A 21,380-nucleotide genomic window follows, 5' to 3' on the forward strand; every position below is an offset into this window, starting at 1 on the left:
CATTTCTTTAAGCCAGATAAATGATGGGCTTGTTGTTCGTGGGGGGAGCACATTCACCTTAGAAACCAAAGACCTGTAATTCTGCTTGTGTTGAAATTACATTGACCACATCATAATCTTTTTTTTAAAAATATACAAAATTCTTTATTGTGAATATCTTATAGCCAATTAATTATCCCAGAATTCTTACATTGAGTTTTGCCAAATTCTTTTTTTTTTCCCCTCCTGCATTTTCTCCCCAAATCCCCCCAGTATGTAGTTGTATATTTTTTAGTTGTAGGTCTTTCTAGTTGTGGCATGTGGGACGGTCCTCATTGTGGCCTGACAAGCGGTGCCATGTCCACGCCCAGGATCCGAACTGGCGAAACCCCAGGCCGCCAAAGTGGAGCGCCCAAACTTAACCACTTGACCTCGGGGCCAGCCCCAACCACATCATAATCTTAACAGAACTACTGGCAAAGATTTATAAGTTGATAGACATTTGACCATTAATCCGTGTTGTTAATAAATTCTACTAGACCCTTACATTTTATGAAGTTACTTTCTTCTTTTTTCTTTTTTTAAAGATTTTATTTTTCCTTTTTCTCCCCAAAGCCTCTCAGTACATAGTTGTGTATTTTTAGTTGTGGGTCCTTCTAGTTGTGGCATGTGGGATGCCTACTCAGCATGGCCTGACGAGTGGTGCCATGTCCGTGCCCAGGATTCAAACTGGCGAAACCCTGGGCCGCCGAAGCGGAGTGCGAGAACTTAACCACTCGGCCATGGCGCCAGCCCTGAAATTGTTTTCTTTAGCTGTACCCTACAAGCAGCTTTTCCTGCATACAAAATAATATCTAGGGCAGATTACTAAATTGTTTTTGGCTCATAAAGCTTACTTTCTCCTTAATTCAGAGAGAGATTAAGAAGGAAATTGAGAGGAGAAAAACTGGAAAAGAGATGTTGGATTATAAAAGAAAGCAAGAAGAAGAATTAACAAAAAGAATGTTAGAGGAAAGAAACAGAGAAAAGGCAGAAGATAGGGCAGCTCGAGAGCGTATAAAACAGCAGATTGCGTTGGTGAGTATTAAGTTTATTTTTAATATTTGAATTTGGAACATTTGTGAAATTATTTTTCCATGCACAATGGTTTTGGTTTACTACCGGACAGTGCACACAAAAATAGTAGATTTTGGTGACTCAGAGAGTACCAATTCTCATCTTCCTTTTACTAGAAATTGTATATTGAATTAAAATACAGATAGGATTAAGATGGAGATGATTTTTTCAAAGTAATTTTTCACCATGTTATGAATTTTATCAGTGGTTGAAAAGTAGTTTTCAAAGATTCCCTAGAAAATAAGTTAAGAGTTGGTTACCTAGCAGTCTCCTCTAGTTACAAGCATTCTGTTTTGAGACATTCAAAGAATTTAGACACATCAAGTAAATCTTAGGATGTTTTGCAATAATTGCTTTTAAAATTATGCAGTTGTAATGCATATGAAAACGATGCCTACCTTACCGTTGTTTGTTCATTTGTTCTTTCAACAAATATTTATTGATTGTCCATGTGCCAGACCTTGTTCTAGGCTCTGGAGATATAGTAGTGACCAAAATCAAGTCCTTGTTTGTTTAATAACAGCTCTGATGCCAGATAGTTGATAAAACTGAAAAATACCAGATCCATAGTGATAAAGTTCCTGTACGGCTTTAAGGAATTTCATGCATTTGTGTTTAGAAATGTGTGAATAGATCGTTCTGGCAGTGAGAGATAATTAGTGTCTAACAACTCTTTTAAAGGACCGTGCAGAGAGAGCTGCTCGTTTTGCAAAGACAAAGGAAGAAGTAGAAGCTGCTAAAGCTGCTGCCTTGCTGGCCAAACAAGCAGAAATGGAAGTCAAGAGGGACTCTTCCGCAAGAGAAAGAAGGTATTTTATTTCCTGCTGAACCATCTGTGTGTATGTGGCAGCTAAACAGAACAGTGTTTGTGGGCTGCTTTTTAACACCAATGTGTGCTGTGACTATAATAAGTACTTTCAGTAGGACATATTGACCAGTTTGGCAGCTGCCAATGGTATTCTCATTGAATGTGAATGTACAGTATAACTGTACTAAATGAATGACTTTTAAAACAGGACTCAAGAGATCTCTTTTCAAAAGACAGAAAGCACCTACCACATAATGCTTATAGTGATTATCTCATGTGTATTCAGGTTCTTTAGTTGTCAGAATTTCAGGTCAAATAGGATTAAGCAAAAGAAGGAATCCATTGGCTTTGCACTTGTAGTTCCAGTGATGTCTTTGGTTAGGCATACCTAGATCCGGGGAGCTAAAGGATATTATTAGGACTTTTTCCTCTCTCTCTTTTTTAATCTCTTGGTTTCTTCTGTTTTAGCTTTATTCTCAGAGAAACTCTTCAAATGGTGTCAGGAGAGCCCAGGGCCTCCTGGCACCTTCAGGATCTTGAGCTCTTGATACCAGAGAAGAAAGACTATCCATTCTCTCAAAGCCCATATCATTCACTGAGGAGAATTCTGATTGGCCCTGCTTGGGTGATGTGGCCACCTCCAAACCAATCACGGTGCTCAGTCGTATGGACTCTGGTTGGGGTAGTTGACCTGCCCACCCTTGTGGTGAAGGAGATGGGGGAAATGTTATTGATAATCATATCAGAATGAAGGACATGAAGCAGGGATAAGGCAGTTCCCAAAACAAAAATATGTTGCAAAGACAAAAATTCAGCTTTCCAGTATATCCTATTAGTTGGATTATGGTTAATAACTTATTTTCTTCTCTGTACTTTTCTGTATTTTCCGTATTATAAAATTAACAAGTGTTACTTTTGTAATCAGAAAAAATACTTTTTAGAAACTATTTTCCAAAAGTAATAAAACACTTAAGAATATATTTAACAAAAGCATAAGACTTGTACACTGAAAACTAGAGAACATTGTTAAATGAATTAAAGGAGCCCTAAATACATGGAAAGTCAATCTGTGTTCATAGATCGGAAGACTTAATATTGTTAAGATGTCAGTACTCCCCACACTGATCTGTAGATTCAACACAATCCCTACCAAAATACCAGCTGTTTTTTTTTGGCCAAAATTTTTGCAGGAATCTGATGCTAAAATTATATGAAAATGAAAGGGACCCAGAATAGTCAAATGAGAACATCTTGTGATCTTGGAATGGGCAATGGATTCTTAGATATGACCCCAAAAGCACAAGCGACAAAAGAAAGCAATAGATAAGTTGTACTTGATCAAAATTAAGAACTTTTGTGCTTCAAAGGATTTCATCAAGAAAGTGAAAAGACAGCCCATAGAATTGGAGAAAACATTTGTACACTGTGTATTTGATAAAGGACTTGTGTCTAGGTTATAGAAAGGAATTTTAAACAACTCACCAATAAAAAGCTAACAACCTAGTTTAAATATGGGGAAGGGATTTGAATAGCTGTTTCTCCAGAGAGGACATACAAATGGCCAATAAGCATGTGAAAAGATGCTCAACCTCACTAGCCATTAGGGAATCAAATCAAAACCACAGTGAGATACTATTTCATACCCTTTAGGATGCCTAAATTTAAAGAGACAAGTCTTGGCAAGGATGTGAGAGTTTAGAACCTTTCTACATTGTGAATAGGATTATAAAATGGTGCAGCTGCTATGGGAAAACAACTTAGCAGTTTCTCAAAATGTTAAACATGGAGTTACCATATAATCCAGCAACTCTACACTTAGCATATATCCAAGAGAATTGAAAACATATGTCCACACAAAAACCTGTACGTGAATATTTATAGCAGCATACTTCATAATAGCTAAAATGTAGTGATAACCCAAATGCCCATCAAGTGAAGAATGGACAAACAAAATATAGTATTTCCCATACAGTGGAATATTCAGCAATAAAAAGAATGAAGTACTGCCACATGCTACCATATGGATGAACCTTGAAAACATAATGCCACATGGAAGATGCCGGTTACCAAAAAGTCACACACTGTATGATTCCATTATATGAAATGGCTTAAATAAACAAATCTATAGAGACCGTAAGATAAGTGGTTGCCAGGGGCTAGGTGAGGGAGGAATGGGGAGTAACTGCTAATGGGTTTGGAGTGATGAAAATGTTCTGGAATTAGATAGTGGTGATAGTTGTACAACTCTATTTGGAAAACCACTGAATTGTAAAAGGCTGAATTTTATCTCAATAAAGCTATTATTAAAAAATAATAAATGAAAAGATCCAACATTGTGAAAAAAACCTGCTTCCATTTTCTCTAACTTTTAATGATATTCTTTGAGACTATTTAGAGGTAAAGATGCTGACTTTAATTTTCTTTTTTTCACAGCACTGTTGCAAGAATTCAATTCCGTCTTCCTGATGGTTCTTCCTTTACAAATCAGTTCCCTTCTGATGCTCCTCTAGAAGAAGCAAGGCAGTTTGCTGCACAGGTAAATTTGTGTCTTGAGTTGTAGTAAAGGTAGATGAGTAGGTTATTAAAATGTGGGAAGGGAAAATTTCCAAGCGGAATTTGCAGAAGGTGAAGGTCGTGACGTATCCTCAAGAGTGAGGCAAACACACCTCTGGGGTGTTGTTTAGCTTCCATCATGTGGTAGTGCCATATGGGAACAGCATATCTGCTTGTGCAAAAACAGGAATTTGCTGATCTGTACAGTAGCTCTGGAAACTTTTCTCACTGCTTAGTACACTCAAGTGGAGGAGTGAAAAACAAGTGATTTATCTAAAGATCTAATCTGAGGGAGTTGTCCCCTGTAAAAGGACACAGTTTTTCTTGATCCTCTCTTGTCACATTTTCTGCTGGTCATTTTCCCACCATCTGCCAGTTGGTCAAGCCTAAAGGTCAATAATCTTTATTTGGCAACAAGTATCTTCTTCAGGAATTTACTTCCAGAACATGACCTTACTCAGAATCTGAATGGGTGTGAAATTTGGTATCTTAGAAAATAAGATAGGAGTAATCTCCAGTTAGTTTTGATTCTTTGATTGGTTCCTTATTCAAAATGGATTCTAGGCATCAAATGTCCTTTAGGGTCTAGACTCATTACATGTATGTACTAGTATTTATCCTGTATCACTTGAAGGTTAAAATTAGTGTTCAGATCTTTTCACTGGGCCTCTTCTCTGCATTCAGCCCGCTACCTCACTTATGGGTCGCAAAGGAAGGATACCTCGAAAGCTGTCTCCCTTCCTCCACTTGTGAGCTGGGCTGGACAATATAAAAACTTACTTTAAGAACTCTTTCTACCTAAGCTTTAAAGTAGAACCAACCCCAAAGAGCCTCTTTCATTCTTCTTTTAACTTGGAGCTCCATCTTGGGCCTCCCCAAAGAGGGTACCCCTGGCCTGAGTCTCATTGCTTCTGCCACAGGTCATTGAAGAGGGAGCCACATGAGGAAATGAAAAAAAAAAAAGAGAGAGAGAGAGATCTTTAATTGCATCAGTCATGTTAGAACTTCACCTCAGTACAATGACCTAATTTTGTATTTTTGTATGTCCTATGTTAGAGTGAGAACAGTGAGAGGTATGTATACCTACTGTAAAAATTTACAAAGGACAAAAGTGTTACTTTCTTTCTTTGGAATCTTCTAGGGAAAAATAAACAGTTGTCTAAGATTTTACAAGTATAGGTGACAAATTGTGATGCTGCTAAATGTAAGTTCCTGGATCTGGGATTATATGTATAGTGTGGGTTCATTATGAACCATTTCTTCTTTGAGTCAAAGAGGAGGCAAAAACTCCTGATGTTACATATATATATGAGGGAAATTCCGATCTATTCCAGATTTTTTTTTTCTATTCCAGATTTTTAATAGGGAATACCTATAATCCAAATGTGTATTTGTGTAATATTAATGTAAGTTTGCCAGAGGATAGTGAAAACTAACGGCAAACTGCAGCCATACTTAAAAGAGATATATACTTGTTCCTTTTCATTGAGTTTATTTGTATGTTTTTAGGAACTATATTCTTGTTATTTTGTGGTCATTCTTGAGTTATAAAAGCTTTTAAATACTGTTTGGATTTGATAGTTTTCAGCTACTCTTTGAAGCACAAAGTTTTATAAATGTTTTTGAGTTTACATTTAAATGAACTTTTAAAATCAAGGCAATTTTAATTAAAGTGGTCATTTTGGATGCATATGAATATGTAATACCTAATTTTTAAAAGGCACCTTTGTAAGGTTTTAAAACTTATTCTTATGTTACAGACTGTTGGCAACACTTACGGTAATTTTTCATTAGCAACCATGTTTCCCAGGAGGGAATTTACCAAAGAAGATTATAAAAAGAAGTTACTGGATTTGGAACTTGCCCCAAGTGCTTCAGTGGTACTGTTGCCAGTATGTATAGACATATAAATTGTTTCTATTCTTACAGTCCTGTTTGTTCTACTCTTAGTCGTTTCTTGTAATGAGCAGAAGAGAAGGTGAAAGGTGTACCTGCGTCTTCTGTATCTTGGTTAGTGTGGATCTCCCTGCTGTAAACCAGAGCCCCACACCTACAACAGTTAGCCTTCCAATAATCAGGATTAATGGGATTCCCTGAGGTTTGAAGCCTTTCCCTTTTTTTTAATCATCAAGAAAAACTTTTTTTTTTTTAAGATTTTATTTTTCCTTTTTCTTCCCAAAGCTCCCCACTACGTAGTTTTATATTTTTAATTGTGGGTCCCTCTAGTTGTGGCATATGGGACGCCACCTCAGCATGGCCTGATGAGTGGTGCCATGTCTGCGCCCAGGATCCGAACCAGCGAAACCCTGGGCCATCGAAGCAGAGCGCGTGAACTTAACCACTTGGCCACGGGGCCGGCCCCTACTTTTCTTATTAAAGTTGTTAATTGCATTACACAAGTTTAGTTGTCTTAAAAATATTGATTCATTTCACTGAGAACTACTTTCTAATTTCTATGTTGTGATTACTCCTTTAAAAAACAGCTCCAGGAGTTCCCAGAAGTTTATAAACACTTGTAAAACAGCAAAAGATGGTAATTTTACCTTTGTGCAGTAAACTAAATCACTAGGACTTTCTTGTCCAGATAAAAGATACCTTGAGTGTGATGTGACTGGGCTGATGTAGTCTTTATCTTGGTTTATTTCTTAATTTTCAGGCAGGAAGACCAACTGCATCCATGGTACATTCTTCCAGTGGAGACTTTTGGACGTTGTTGGGGACGGTGCTTTACCCATTCCTTGCCATCTGGAGACTGATTAGCAACTTCTTGTTTAGTAGTCCTCCTCCTGCACAGACCTCAGTGAGAGCAGCAGCATTAGAACCTTCAAACCTTGGATCGTCTAGTAACTCAGAAAAAAGGTATCTGTCTGTTTTCCCCATTCGCAAAATATGTTGGTAACACCCAATACCTTATTCAAAATGAAAAATTTTGTTATGGACACCTTGCCTTCTTTCTGTATAAGGGACAAACCCCAAATGTTCTGAAGCTTTATTATATCATCTCTCCTGGGAAGCTCACTACCTGAGTATTCTCAGCCGTCTTTCTAAAAGCTGTTCTGTGGAAAGCAACTTCACCTCTGTTGCTCTTATTTCATTTATTGTATTCTCTTTATCCTGTAACTGTAAGGTAGTTTTTTTTTCAGGTCTAAATAGTAATATCTTTCTTGCTAGCCATGTTTTGTCTGAAAAGATATTTCATTCCATTAATTTCTCACAGTCACCTTGCATAATTTCTTTAGAGGGATCATTGTGCACTAGATAATATATTTTTTTTTAAAGGCAGCTTTAGTGAGGTATCATTTAACAGCATTCACCAATTTTTTTTTTTTAAAGATTTCATTTTTCCTTTTTCTCCCAAAGCCCCCTGGTACATAGTTGTGTATTCTTAGTTGTGGGTCCTTCTAGATATGGCATGTGGTATGCCGCCTCAGCATGGCTTGATGAGCGGTGCCATGTCTGCACCCAGGATTCAAACTGGCGAAACCCTGGGCCGCCGAAGCGGAGCGCGCGAACTTAACCACTCAGCCATGGGGCCAGCCCCTGCACTAGATAATTTTAACCCTGGTGGTTCTGTGATCAGGTGGCTGACCACCTTCTCTGGGTCATTCAGAGAAGAACCAAACCAAGGAAATTGGATATTCACTTGAAAATGGTGCCTCTTTCAGAGAGTTATTTTGGACTAGTCCTTTAAGCAAGAGGCCTTTTATTGCAGATGGCCAAGGTTAGAATGGTAATACTAATAGACAACACTAATGATTTTAGCTCATACCTCTGTTAAGATTCTGCATATTTGAAACAGGTTAACAGGAAGTATTTTCCTAGAAGGTGAGATTATACCCCTTTCTTTTTTGTTTTTGTTTTTTTTTTTTTTTTGAGGAAGATTAGCCCTGAGCTAACTGCTGCCAATCTTCCTCTTTTTGCTGAGGAAGACTGGCTCTGAGCTAACATCCATGCCAGTCTTCCTCTACTTTATATGTGGGACGCCTACCACAGCATGGCGTGCCAAGCAGTGCCATGTCCGCACCCAGGATCTGAACTGGTGAACTCCAGGCCCCTGAAGCGGAATGTGCGCACTTAACCGCTGCACCACTGGGCCAGCCTCTATTCCCCTTTCTAATAATTAAATAATACCACAATTTATTATAATATATACTGTTAAAAACTCTAATGGGCTGTTAATAGGCATTATAGCAAATCCTCATATCAATCCTATGTGATAAATAATGAAAATCCTTGCCTCTGTCTTTCATCAGTAAGGAGATCCGTAGTCTTGTCTCCTGTTGATTCTCTAGATGAAGAGTTGTGTAAATATTGTGATTGGGCTGATTTAGCCTTTATCCTGATTTTTTTCTTAACTATTAGTCAGGAGGACCAATTATGCGTTTAGTACATTACTCAAGTGGGGACAAAGGGAAATTCTCTAGTCTTAGAATAGCATATAAATTAGGCCTCTTTAGTGCTGAATTTTAGAACTCTTACTGAGCAATGGGTGGAAGTGTTTAATCCTGAATTGCTATAATATAGCATAGCTTGCTGTGTGGGTTTTTAAAACTTTTTCAAGTAAAGGAAGAGGTCTTGGGTTGGGGCAAAGGATGGGATGAATGTGTATCTGGAAGGTCGAAGCTTTGTGTTCCACTGTTAGTTTTCTGGTTTTTTTTCCTCTCTCTCCTCCCCCTAGTGTTGGAAAATGTATTAACTTAAATTTCACCCCTTTTCCTTCCCGTAGACGAAGATGTTCTATTTGTTATTAATTGTTTATATATAAATAAATCTTTCTTAAAGATTATGAAAGGATTGAAAATTGCTAATTGACCATTTCTGTAAGTTAGGCTATGAATGGAGCTTTGAATAGCCTCTAGGGTGCTGTGTAGGTTGTACATGTTTCAGTAAATATATCAGCTTGCATAAATAAGATAGGAAAGATTAGTTGGCAGATGGTCCCACTCTTCTAAAACTTAGTAAGTCATCAAGAAATACATTGAAATGGAAAATATGATTTGGCTGGTTTTGCTTGGAAAACAGATGAAGTTAAACTGCCAAAGACGTATAAGTCTAGTACTGTATTAATAGATTTAATTGTCTCCTGTGGACTTTGCTTAAAATATAGTTGCCTATATCAGTAGAAGTTTAAAAGAAACAGCTTTGTATTACTGCTATCTTCATTTTATATTGCCTTCTCTTTTCTCCCTTTTTTGTTATATCAGGGAACCAGTCAGAAAAAGAGTGCTGGAGAAAAGGGGGGAAGACTTTAAAAAGGAGGGGAAGATATATAGATTGAGGACTCAAGATGATGGTGAAGATGAAAACAACACTTGGAATGGAAATTCTACTCAACAGATGTAGTGTGACAAGTACAATATGTGCAATAATTATTGTTTCTCTTATGATTTAATTCAACTAAAATTCTACTGGAGAGGTGGGACTGCTTTAATGTTTTCTAACTGATCTATAGAACATCTCTTTATTCCTGCTTAGTGGGTTAAAGTTGTTTAACTCAGACAAGTCAAGAGATAAAATAACTGGCTGGTAGGTCTTTGCCTATGGTAACCCACTGCTAGAAGCCTAAAAGAATCAAAAGGTCCGCCACAACCTTCCTTTGTCAGCTTTCTTACTTAGTGTTTCATGTACCCCTTAGCCCTTTGCTTTCAGATCATATGTTCTGTTTAGAGCGATTTTGCTCCAGAACTCTTAAGCCCACACAGAGTAACTGGTCTGTCACTGAGTAATTGGACTCTGAGTCAGAGCATTTTAACTAGCCAATCAGATGACAATTTATGTTTAACTTTTCTCTTTTTGCTCATCAGCTGCAAGCAAAATCTTGTAGTTTTTAATCTTAAACACTGAATAAAAAATCTTTTCCAAAAATCGGAATGATCTTATTTTTGCTTTAAGTTGTGTTATCCTAGCATCTTTTTGTTGCACAGGGCTCTGTTGAGGTTATGTGTCTCTGATAGTTTCCTCCACTACTGCCCTGGAGCTGTCTCAGGAAAGTCGCTGACTACCTTACCTTAACCATCACTGAAGGAAGGAATTTTCTGACACACATTGACGCTGTGTTACTGTCTCTCCTAAGTCAGCGAGTCATCATTTTTTTTGCGTCCTGTTTGGTCTTCGCTCTTACCAGATGCAACACAGCTGCTAGTCCACAACTAGTTCTCTCTCAGCTTAGTACTGAAATTCTGCTCTCCATAATCGTGCTTGAAAGAGCTAGAATACCTGTGGTGCAGGACAAGGAGTATGCAATAAAGATATGCCATTTGCTCATTTGTTATTAAGAATTTTAAACAGATTCTTAATCTGACTTACATGCTACTTTATCCATATATTTTTGGCAGTGGAGACCACTAAACCAATAATGTTTGAAAAAGGGAGTAAGCTTGACAGTTTCTCCTTTAACTCTGTTTTTTGGTTGCAAGATAGCACTCTTGAGTGAACACATGTAGAAGGACTCCGACTTTATTTTCTAATGGGAGGAAGAAATTTTCTCAGAGCAAACTTTCTGTTTTTTACCCCTGACGTAACAATGACTTTTAAAAATGGTAATAGCGTTGGCAAGGAAACAGGCTACGCTGTTGCTAGGAGTGAAAAACTGGTATGATCTTTCTGAAAAATATTATCAGAAATCTTAAATATTTCATACTCTTTGATCCGATAATTTTTTCTAAGAAATGATCATAAATGCAGACAAAGTTTAGGTATAAACATATTAATTAAGTTTTGTTTATTTTACTTAAGAACTAGAAACCAACTAAATGCCTTCTGTAGAAATAATTAACTTTTGATGAGAAGAAATGGTACAACACTAATTCAGCAATTCAACTTAACATATTTATTGAGTACCTACTGTGTGTTGGGGGTGAAGAACAGGATACAGAGCTGTAGGTACAGTATGATCTCAGCTTTGTAAACACATTTTATATATAGATAGTACTATGTATTAATGTAATGCAAAGAAAACGCACCAAACGTTCACAGTGTGAGAGTGGTGGTGTGTGGCTTTAGTTCTCTTTTTTGCACCCTTACATGTTTTCCCAGTTTTCTGCAATGATCATATTCCTTCTATAATTTCAAAAGTGAGTTAGAAAAAGAAGAATCTCCAGCAAAGCATCCTATTTAAGTAAATGTTTGTCATCTTTAAAAATACAGCAATAGGGGCCGGCCTGGTGGCGCAGTGGTTAAGTTTACACGTTCCGCTTCAGCGGCCCGGGGTTCTCCGGTTCAGATCCCGGGTGCAGACATGGCACCATTTGGGAAGCCATGATGTGGCAGGCGTCCCACATATAAAGTAGAGGAGGATGGGCATGGATGTTAGCTCAGGGCCAGTCTTCCTCAGCAAAAAGAGGAGGATTGGCGGCAGATGTTAGCTCAGGGCTAATCTTCCTCAAAAAAAAAAAAAAAAAAAAAAAAATATATATATATATAGCAATATGTGATTTTAAAAAACCTGTCAAATGGGTGTGACCCTGCTAATAACTATAGAACTATATTTGCAGAAACTTGGAGTACCTCAAGTCAATTTGCCTTGAAAAAGGTGAAATATAGATCTTAGAGAAACGTACATAAAAGAATGGTTCACAGTCTTTGAATAGGTCAATTTTATGTTTTAAGAAGTATTCATGGTGAGAAATTCAAAACAGCATAGAAGGCTATAAAATGAAAATGAAGTCTCCCTCCTTGCATGTTACCCCACAGTTCTAATCCCCACAGGTAACCTCTATTAACAATTTCTTTTGTAATCTTCAGAAAATTTTTATGCATATATAAGCAAATATGTAATCTTTATTTTTTAAATAAATGGGATCATATTATATATACTATTCTGCATCTTACTTTTTTACTTACACAGGCTTGAAAATCTTTCCCTATCAATACATAGCTACCTCATGCTTATTAATGGCTACATAGCATTTTACTTTATAAATGTACCCCAACTTAGTATCCATTCTCTGGTGGCATTCATTGGTTATTACAATGTTTTTGCTTGTTTTTGTTTTTGTGTTACAAACACTGCTCTAGTGAACATCTTTGGGAAGGTATCTCCTTAGCTGCGAAAACATCCCTGTAGGATATGTTTGTATAACTCACTGAGTCAAAGGGTTTTTGCTGTTTGGATTATAAAAGATGCTGCCAAGTTGTCTCCTCTAAAGGCTCTATGAATTTACACCCCCACCAACAGTGTGGAGTGTGGAGCCCCACATCCTTGCCAGTACTGTAGTATACTTTTTCATCTTTGTCAACATGAAAGATGAATGATTTTATGCATTTTATATGCATTGTGTTGATTATGAAGTTGAGATATTTTAATATTGTCATTTTGATTTATTTTCTGAGAACTGCCTGTTTGTATTCTTTGCCAATTTTTATTTCATGTTTCTTCTTTTCCTTATGGATTTATAAGAATTCATGTATATTAAGAAAATTAGTCCTTTATCTTGCATATGCTGTAAATATTTTCTCCCTGTTTATCTTTCGATAAGTATGTTGATGGTAATTTTTGCCACAATATTTATGTGGTCAGATTTATCGGTGTTTTCCTTTATGGCCTCTGAGTCTTAAGTCTTGCTTCTAAATACCTTTCCCACTTCAGAAATTAATTTAAAAAATCCTATCCTAGTATTCTAGGATAACCCATCTATCCTAGTATTCTCATGGTTTCATTTTTTTTCACTTAAATATGGTATCCTAGGAAGGGATCTGGCACCCTTCCCCATGCCTCTGGCTAACATCCTCAGCAGCTAATCTGTTGACCCACCATGATTTATGAAATAATCCATCTTTCCCCCCTGATTTTGAATGCCACCTTTGTCATGTACTTTAGTCCCACAGGTAGTTGGTCTGTGTTTAGGCTCTCTTCCTCTGGTGACCTTTCTATTCTATGCTACCAAACTACTTTTTACAACTAGCTTTATAATATGTTTTGATATTCTTCCCCCACCCCCACCCCCAGATTTATCCTGGCTCTTCTTACAAGTTTGTTTAATGTGAAACTTTATATTATTTTGTCCATGCCCTCCCCCCAAAAAGTTATACTGAATTTTGAGGTTAATTCGGGTATAATTGACAGCTTATAAGACTGAGTCTTTCTGCCCAAGAAATGTCTTTAATATCAGTTGTAGAATCACCCTCATCCCCCTCTGACAGACATTTCCTATCTACTGATGGAGACAAACGCTTGTGTACCACAAGTTTCTGACTGCCAGGTTGGGGCCCACGGCAGAGGAACATTTTTTTTTTCTTTTTTTTTTTTAAAGATTGTTTTTTTTATACAGTTTTTTTTTTTAAGATTTTATTTTTTCCTTTTTCTCCCCAAAGCCCCCAGCACATAGTTGCATATTCTTCGTTGTGCGTTCTTCTAGTTGTGGCATGTGGGACGCTGCCTCAGCATGGTTTGATGAGCAGTGCCAAGTCCGCACCCAGGATTCGAACCAAAGAAACACTGGGCCGCCTGCAGCGGAGCGCGCGAACTTAGCCACTTGGCCACAGGGCCAGCCCCCAGAGGAACATTTTGACAGGAATTTTCTATAGATACAATTATTCAGGTAAGGAATGCTTCTGAGAAATGAAATTTTAAGGATGATCACCCTCTTAAAACCAGTTGAAAACTGCTCTGTTTTTAAAAAACATTCTCCCAGATAGTTAGAAAGAATATATAGACCAAATACGTTTTTAAGTGTTCCACACTAAGATTGTCTCATTAGCACATTTGAGGGGAATTGATAAAGACCCCATCTTTCTCTGCACCCACCACTACTCTAGATATATTTTGTGAGTAAACACACAAAAGGAGCAGGTGTGCTTTCTACACCCTGTCTCCAAAATGCTTGCGAGACAGTGAGACATGGTCCTTTGGTCTGAAGAAGCTGATAGGGAAATACGCAGTTCCACGATAATGTGGTCAAGCTTTAATAGGGGATATTTACAAGCAAAGTAGAGGAAGGAGCACCTGCCGGGGGAATTCAGGGAAGCCATCCAAAGGGGAAAGTACATTATCTGAGCTGAGACTTAACAGGCATTTTTAGAAGAGAGGGCATCCTAGGCAGAAGGAATAGTATTTGCAAAGACACAGGAATATGGGATCATAGTCGAGGAGTTAACATGCAGTTCAAAACTACCACAAATTGAGAGAGGAAGAAAGGAAACAGTCTAAGTGAACCAAGGTCAGATCACATGGGTCTTGAAGGCCATACTTGGGCCCTCAGAAGTCATCCTAGACAGAGGAGAGACAGGAAGGACATAAAAGGTGGCAGTGGAGGGAATAAACGATCATTCAAAGGTCATCTCTGTATGTTATGGTATCTGCCCCAGGGAATATATAATGTAAGCGGAAAGCCTTGGTCTGGTGGGGAAACTTAGATGCCCCAAATGGTTTGTGTGACTTCATTACTTCTCAAGGAAAAGCACCCATAGGAGACAGGACACATTTCAAAGCAACATTTTTATTTTCTGAGAAACACAAGGTACCAGGCTGGGAGGAAGCGTGAGGAGAGGGCAGGAGATGGCACTGCAGTCTGTCTACACTAGGGAGTTGATTTCTTACAGAAAGGATTGCTGTGGTTTTTAATCATGTTTCCACCTTTAAAATCTCTGAAATTTAAAACAGCCCAGTTAAGTGGCTCACAGAACTGCTAGGCGAGTTCAGTATCTGCACATTTCCACAAGAGCCACTTGCAGGGTCCTCTAATGCCCAGATGAACTCCTGATACTGGGGCGCGATGCCGATATTTCCGTTTTAATCAGAGACTGGGAATCCTTCAAGATTAGTTTCTAACAGTGCAGAAGGCCTTTACGAAGTCTGATGGGCAGAATCTAAGATGCTAAGGAGTTTTGTGGGTGGCAAAGATACAAAGAAACTAGGCTTATTTTGCAGAACTGGAGGAGGTGGTAACTTGTGGGTCAGAATGAAGAAGCAGGGCTCAATTCCTGTTGACCTGGTTGTGTTTTCCCCCGCTTGGAGCGCTTACAGTATTTATATGACAGAAATGCCACACCACAGACTCCAAGAAGCATGAGAGCAAAGAGTACGTACAGAGCTGTCTGGGCTTCTGTCGTACCTAGCGAGAGCCCCAGGAACTGAACTGCCTCCTCTCTCACAGGGCTGACGGTGGGTCCAGCATCTAGGAGAGGACAACAAAGGGTGGCTTATGCACTAGTACAGATGTCGTTCTCGGATCTCTGTTAATCTATGTTAAACCCCAGCTACATCCTGGGAATAGAGAAATCACACAAGTACCCACAGTGAATGCACTATTGAGGTGACGGTGTGTATCCCTGTCACTATGAGCCTCTGAATGAAGTTAATTAGTTTTATTTTTTAAATATCGCTATCAGCAATTAGAGTATAAATCGGGTGATTGTCTCTTTCTTTGTATAGTAATTTATACTTTTTCAGTCATTCAACAAATACTGGGTATCTTACATTGTGCCTGGCACTGCGTTTTCACAGTCATTGTATTTGATCTTCGCATTGGCCCAGAAGCATTTGCCTAGTTTCTTGCCTAAGATCTCAAGTTAATGGTAGGGCTGGGACAAGAATCCAGACCTGCTGTTCCCAGACCAGAGCCTAGTTTCTAGATGTAACATTAACCCTAAGTTCCTTTGCTCCATCCTAAGAATGTCTGGAGCAGTCAAAGAAAATAAATCCTGGTTGAATGAATGAAGGAGATGGAGAGGCAGAGAGGAGGGTAATAAAGTAGAAGAGAAGAGACTGAAAAAGGCCCCTGTCACCCCTCACCCTCTGGCTTCAGTTCCTCCCAGAGCCACATCTCACCTTCCTGCTGGAGACAAGGGTGTGGCCCTGTGGCAGGGTCAGGGAAGCCGTTGCACCGGGTTATAGAGGCGAAGAACTTGGCTGATGCTCTGGGGATCCTTGGCAGAGAAGGGTCACTGTAGTTTACAAAATACAGACCAAACCTCTCCGAGTAGCCTGTGGCCCACTCAAAGTTGTCCATCAGAGTCCAAACCGTGTATCCTCGAAGGTCCACCTTATCCTGCACAGCTGCCCAAACACAGAGGCCCCAGCATGAGCTTTCCTGGCCTTCTAAGACACCTTTCCACCAGGCCTGCCGGCCCACAGTTCTCCCCCAGTCCCCATGCGCAGGTCAAGGTGAGGATTTCTTTAGTTTTGGGAGACAGCTGCGCATCCTTTACATGCAGTAATTCTTAGCTGGACGGAGCTGCAGAGCCACCAGCATTTTTCCAGAAAGGCTCAGCCCTTAGCGGGAGTCAGGAACATGAGTAGAGTAAATCCTACTAGGTTATCTACAATCCTCTCTTTTTTTTCCTTCTATAATTGTTATTTTGAGGTGTGAGATGTGTTACTTGAAGAAGTTCTTTTTTTTCTTAAAGATTGGCACCTGAGCTAACATCTGCCGCCAATCTTTCTTTTTCCTTCTTCTCCCCAAAGCCCCCCAGTACATAGTGGTATACTCTAGTTGTAGGTCCTTCTAGTTGTGGCATGTGGGACGCCGCCTCAGCGTGGCCTGATGAGCAGTGCCATGTCCACGCCCAGGATCCAAACCAGTGAAACCCTGGGCCGCCGAAGCAGGGGGCGCGAACTTAAGCACTCGGCCACGGGGCCGGCCCCCAAACCTCTCTGTCTTTACATCTCAGAATATTGATCTTGGTCACTGCCTTAGAGTATTAATGCTCTTCCCTGTAGAAAAAAGGGGGCCCTTGGAAAAGATTTTAGCTGGAATAGGATTTTCTAATCATTTCTTTTCGCTGCTGCATTCTCATTCTCTTCTACTCAGCACTACTTACCGTCCCTTTGTCGTAGTCCCATCCCAAGTGGTTCTGCTGAGCTGAAGGTCTCAAACTTTTGCTTGGGGAACAAAAGACCCTACAGACACCCTCCAGCCCGATCCTCCTGGCCCCTGCCCAGACCGTCCTCAGGAGGGCGCGGCTGTTCAGGGACGTCAGACAGCAAGGGGGGCAAGCAGAGCAAATGACCCAGGCTAGGAGCTTGGTCTAGCTGTACCAGGCACCTGGGTTTGCTTGCTGAGCTTCAATCTAGGAAGGAAAAAACCCAGAGCACAGCCCCAAAGAAAGACTTAAACCCAACAGGGGAGAGAAGCCTCATCTCTCTCATTATGGGGGTCTATGGACACAGCGCTGCCCTAACTGCGGACATTAGCAGATGTTCCCAACAGAGGAGAGTGCACGGGGAGGACGGGGGCCTGGCATACCTTTGAGTGCCTCGTTGATGTAAGTGCGGAGGAAGTAGATCCGTGCAGTGTCGTTGAGGTCTGTTTCTCCCCGTTTGGACACTCCATTCTCTGTCACGTAAATTGGAGGGTTGTTGTATTCCTCCTTTAACCAGTTCAGGATCCTCCGGAAGGCAAAAGGGGTCATCTTCAGCCAGGAGGAGCCAGAGACTGGCCAAGAGGGATCTGCGGTGGAGGCGACTCCCCTGCAGGTTCAAACACCAAAGATTGGGTCGCGATTTGTAAATCCCAAGAGGCCCTTTGCACAAAACACAAAATGAGATTTAAACTAGGAAAAGCCTTAGGTTTTATCTAGATTTGAGAGACATAATTAAACCCAGAAGAGTCAAATTGCGTCAAATTCTGCTCTTTCCACTAGTTCTGGTTGCACCACTCAGTGCTGGTGTAATATCAGACAGGCCACTTAAGCTCTCTGTCCTTCCAGCTTTCCACCTGCACAGAGGAAATGATCTTACTCGTGGACCTCCGACGGGCTGGCTCTGACAGAGCACGCCTCACGCTAGATGTGAAAGGGCTCCAGGCTTTCCTGGCCACCATCTCCAATGGGACGCGAGTGCTATGTCTTCAGAGAACGGTCTCCACTCAGTCACCTACATCTAGTCAAAGCCACACGCAGGCCACAGGTGCGGCCGCAGGCACCAACAGTTGGGGCCCCCATTTGTGTGATGACGGGGAGCAGAGAGGCTTGGACCTGCCTCAAGCACCCAAGACTCTGCCTCCCTGTCCAGTGACAGACAAGGAGAGGGCAACAGGGTGTGCCAAAGGAATGCCTGTTGGGGGAGACAGAGGCTTGAACAACTCGAGAGTCACACGTTTCAAATAAGAATCAGTTAACTGGATACTTCTTAATATCCGAATCCTTCAGAAAAAAACTTTAGTTTTATTAGTAACTAGATATATCTGGCTCGGCTGTCCTGAACTTAGGGCATTTCGTAAGCTTGAGCAAGGTCACTGGGGAGGGCAGTCCTGGGATGAAGGAGGCAGCAAAAGTGCAGTGGGTGCTCAGATGGGGACCAAGAGAGGACTCTCCTCAGCCCCTTGCAAGCCCGGCTCTGTCGGTTTGCATGATGCAGTGGGGGTGTCGGCGTTTGTTTTCAAAGAAAGCACCTGGACGGATTCGCAGCCACTGATGTGGAAGGATGCTTGTCAGAAAAGGAACCAAATAGTGTGTGTACATATACATGGTTTGGGGTAATAAATAAGTACATATATATTTATGTCTAAATAATAAATAATATGTACTATATAAACTATATATATATAAAAGAGAGGCGGTATACCCCAACACTTCCAAAATGACACAAAAATATCCTATTCTTGCTTTCTAATATTTCCACTGTGAACATATATTATTTGTGTCATGCAGAAATCATAGTTTGACCTTTACCCCAAAAAGGAAGAAAAAAACCTTATTGTTATTTTGACTGAAATACATCTAAGTGAAACAAATTTGACAAAAAAAAGAAAACCATAGGAAGAAAAATATTTTTCTTGAAAACGTCTTTAAAAACCTCCAAGCGCGTCTGTCTTAACGGGAAGCCTCTTGGAAATCCTAGCAGGTCGCTATCCGACTGGCAGAGCTTTGATGAGGCGTCTCAGAGGGTGGGGCTCATCCTGCAAACCCCAGGATGTGCGGCAGCAGGAGGCGGTGTTGTGAGCAACAGCTGGGCGAAAAGGCGCCCTGCTGTCTTTTCCAAAGATTGCTCCCGGTGCCCTGTTGGCCGACTTACCTGTCTGCATCAAAGGAAGAGACGGAAGAGTCATAGTCGAGATTGTAGGCCAGGACAGTGGTGTAGTAATTGAAGCCAAAAAAGTCGTAGGTGCCGTTGATCCTCCTCTTCTCAGCCTCCGTGAACTCTGGGAGCCTGGGTGGAAGGGGCCGTTAAAGGCGTGGGGCTTCGGCAGGAGCCGCGCTCTGGGACGAGGATGTCCTGGGGCAGGGTCGGGGGAGCGCCCTAAACTGCAGGCTCGTGGTGACTGGGGCAGCCGGGAGCAGGGAGAGGCCCTTCCAGCTGCTGCTGGACGCACCGCGGCCCCTCCCACCAGCCCTGAAGCCTGGCTTCCCTGCGGTTACGAGGCCCTTTTTCTAACTGGTCGCAAAACGAAACTACCGGTGACCCTGTTATAAACCTCCCTACACGCACAAGGATACACGGTTTTTATTTCCTTCAAAATTAGCACCTGCAACTTCTGATATTTACCATCCGTGATAGATTTGGAAATCAAGAACTTGTCTGAGGTACATGCTTTGAGACTAATCCTTTATGTTCGTAAGGTTATAATATCTTTTATAATTTGTATTTCCATAATCTGCCCTTTATAAAAAGTTACAGGTTTTGTTGTGGTTTAAGTGTGCCTCTTTTCCCCAAAGTCTATCCTTATTAGGAGAGGAAGTATTTTTACAAGTTGAATTTATTGAACTTTTGAGATTTGGACTTTTCTGCTCACATGATTTCCCTGCACTTTTTTTTTTTGAGGAAGATTAGCCCTGAGCTAACATCTGCTGCCAATCTGCCTCTTTTTGCTGAGGAAGACTGGCCCTGAGCTAACATCCATGCCTATCTTCCTCTACTTTATATGTGGGACGCCTGCCACAGCATGGCTTGCCAAGCAGTGCCATGTCCGCACCCGGGATCCGAACCTGAGAACCCAGGCTGCAAAGCGGAGCACACAAACTCAACCACTCAGCCACAGGGCCAGCCCCCTGGATGACTCTCAAACTGAGTGTGGGCTCTGGACTCGCCTGATTTCAAATCTCAGCTCCATCACTTAATAGCTGGGTGATCTTGCTCTAATCTTTGTGCCTCAGTTTACTCATCTTTAAATAGGAATACAAGTACCCATAGAAGATGGGTAAATGTTAGCTGTTGATGTTGCCACTACTTCCTTGACAGGAAGAGGGCTGGGCCAGGAAGTAGGACTGCTTTGATGCAAACTGTCGCCACCTACTGGCCAAATGGCAAAAAGCATGTGGATGAGGGTCGCTCATTAGTCTCCACACTTATTAGATGAAATAGGAGTGGGTGAGCTGGGGAATTTGTTCTTGGAGTGAAGTAGTGAGTTGCAAAAAAGTGTGCCCTGGGGACAGATTTGCTGGCTTTTCTGAAGAATAATAATAATAGCAACTGCCTTTTGTCAAGCACATAACAGTGCCAGGTTCTGGGCTAACGGCTTCACATTCATGATTATGTTTAATCTTCCTGGCAAGCAAGGAAGCTGAGAGATATGGTAAATTGCCTAAGACACGCGTCTCTGACCCCAAGGGCCAAGCTCTCATCATGGCACTGTGGGCCCAGGAGCCTCAGCTCGGCCCCACAGACCAGACTTCTTCCTGAACCTCTCCTGGCTGAGCACATGGGCACCAGGACCTACCGAGACTGGTTGAGGCCTGCGGCCAGGCTCCGGTCACGGATCCGAGTCTTCATCAGTTCACTGTAATCTCCATTCTTGAAAACAGGATGTGCAAACCAGCCTCCCATAAACTGCAGGTGGAGTTGGGGGACAGTGAGCCTCAGCATTGACAGGTGAGCACACAGCAGCTTCCCTGCTCAGAAGTCGCTGACCTCAGAATGCCCCTTCTCCCAACCCCCAATCTTAAACTGCATCTCCTCTGCTGCGGTTGGCACCTTGCAGCTTGAACGCCCACAGGTCTTTTCACCTTGCTGTGGTCTCAACACCGCAGCCCAAGGAGACATGCACTG

The 21,380-nt window shown here is 41.0% G+C and overlaps 2 protein-coding genes across 5 annotated transcripts in view; one reads left to right on the top strand and one right to left on the bottom strand.

Moving 5' to 3' along the window:
• UBXN4 (UBX domain protein 4) overlaps window positions 1–10,321 on the top strand; it is a 35,275-nt gene extending 24,954 nt beyond the window's left edge. For all 4 annotated transcript variants that reach the window (XM_070240783.1, XM_070240781.1, XM_070240784.1 and 1 more), the window contains exons 8-13: window positions 892–1,056; window positions 1,777–1,904; window positions 4,337–4,439; window positions 6,217–6,348; window positions 7,113–7,315; window positions 9,661–10,321. In XM_070240783.1, coding sequence (XP_070096884.1) covers window positions 892–1,056; window positions 1,777–1,904; window positions 4,337–4,439; window positions 6,217–6,348; window positions 7,113–7,315; window positions 9,661–9,799 — 870 coding nt within the window. In that variant the 3' untranslated portion in view covers window positions 9,800–10,321. The remainder of the gene's footprint in view (window positions 1–891; window positions 1,057–1,776; window positions 1,905–4,336; window positions 4,440–6,216; window positions 6,349–7,112; window positions 7,316–9,660) is intronic.
• A 4,551-nt stretch (window positions 10,322–14,872) lies between these two features.
• The window catches only part of LCT (lactase), a 46,763-nt gene continuing 40,255 nt past the window's right edge, over window positions 14,873–21,380 (bottom strand). Inside the window, exons 13-17 of the mRNA XM_014732446.3 lie at window positions 21,052–21,161; window positions 19,410–19,544; window positions 17,641–17,864; window positions 16,224–16,451; window positions 14,873–15,570 (exon numbers count right to left, since the gene is read on the bottom strand). Of these exons, the coding sequence (XP_014587932.2) occupies window positions 15,350–15,570; window positions 16,224–16,451; window positions 17,641–17,864; window positions 19,410–19,544; window positions 21,052–21,161 (918 nt within the window). The 3' untranslated portion in view covers window positions 14,873–15,349. The remainder of the gene's footprint in view (window positions 15,571–16,223; window positions 16,452–17,640; window positions 17,865–19,409; window positions 19,545–21,051; window positions 21,162–21,380) is intronic.

Source organism: Equus caballus, chromosome 18 (genome assembly GCF_041296265.1).
Source record: "Equus caballus isolate H_3958 breed thoroughbred chromosome 18, TB-T2T, whole genome shotgun sequence".
Taxonomy (NCBI): Eukaryota; Metazoa; Chordata; class Mammalia; order Perissodactyla; family Equidae; genus Equus; species Equus caballus.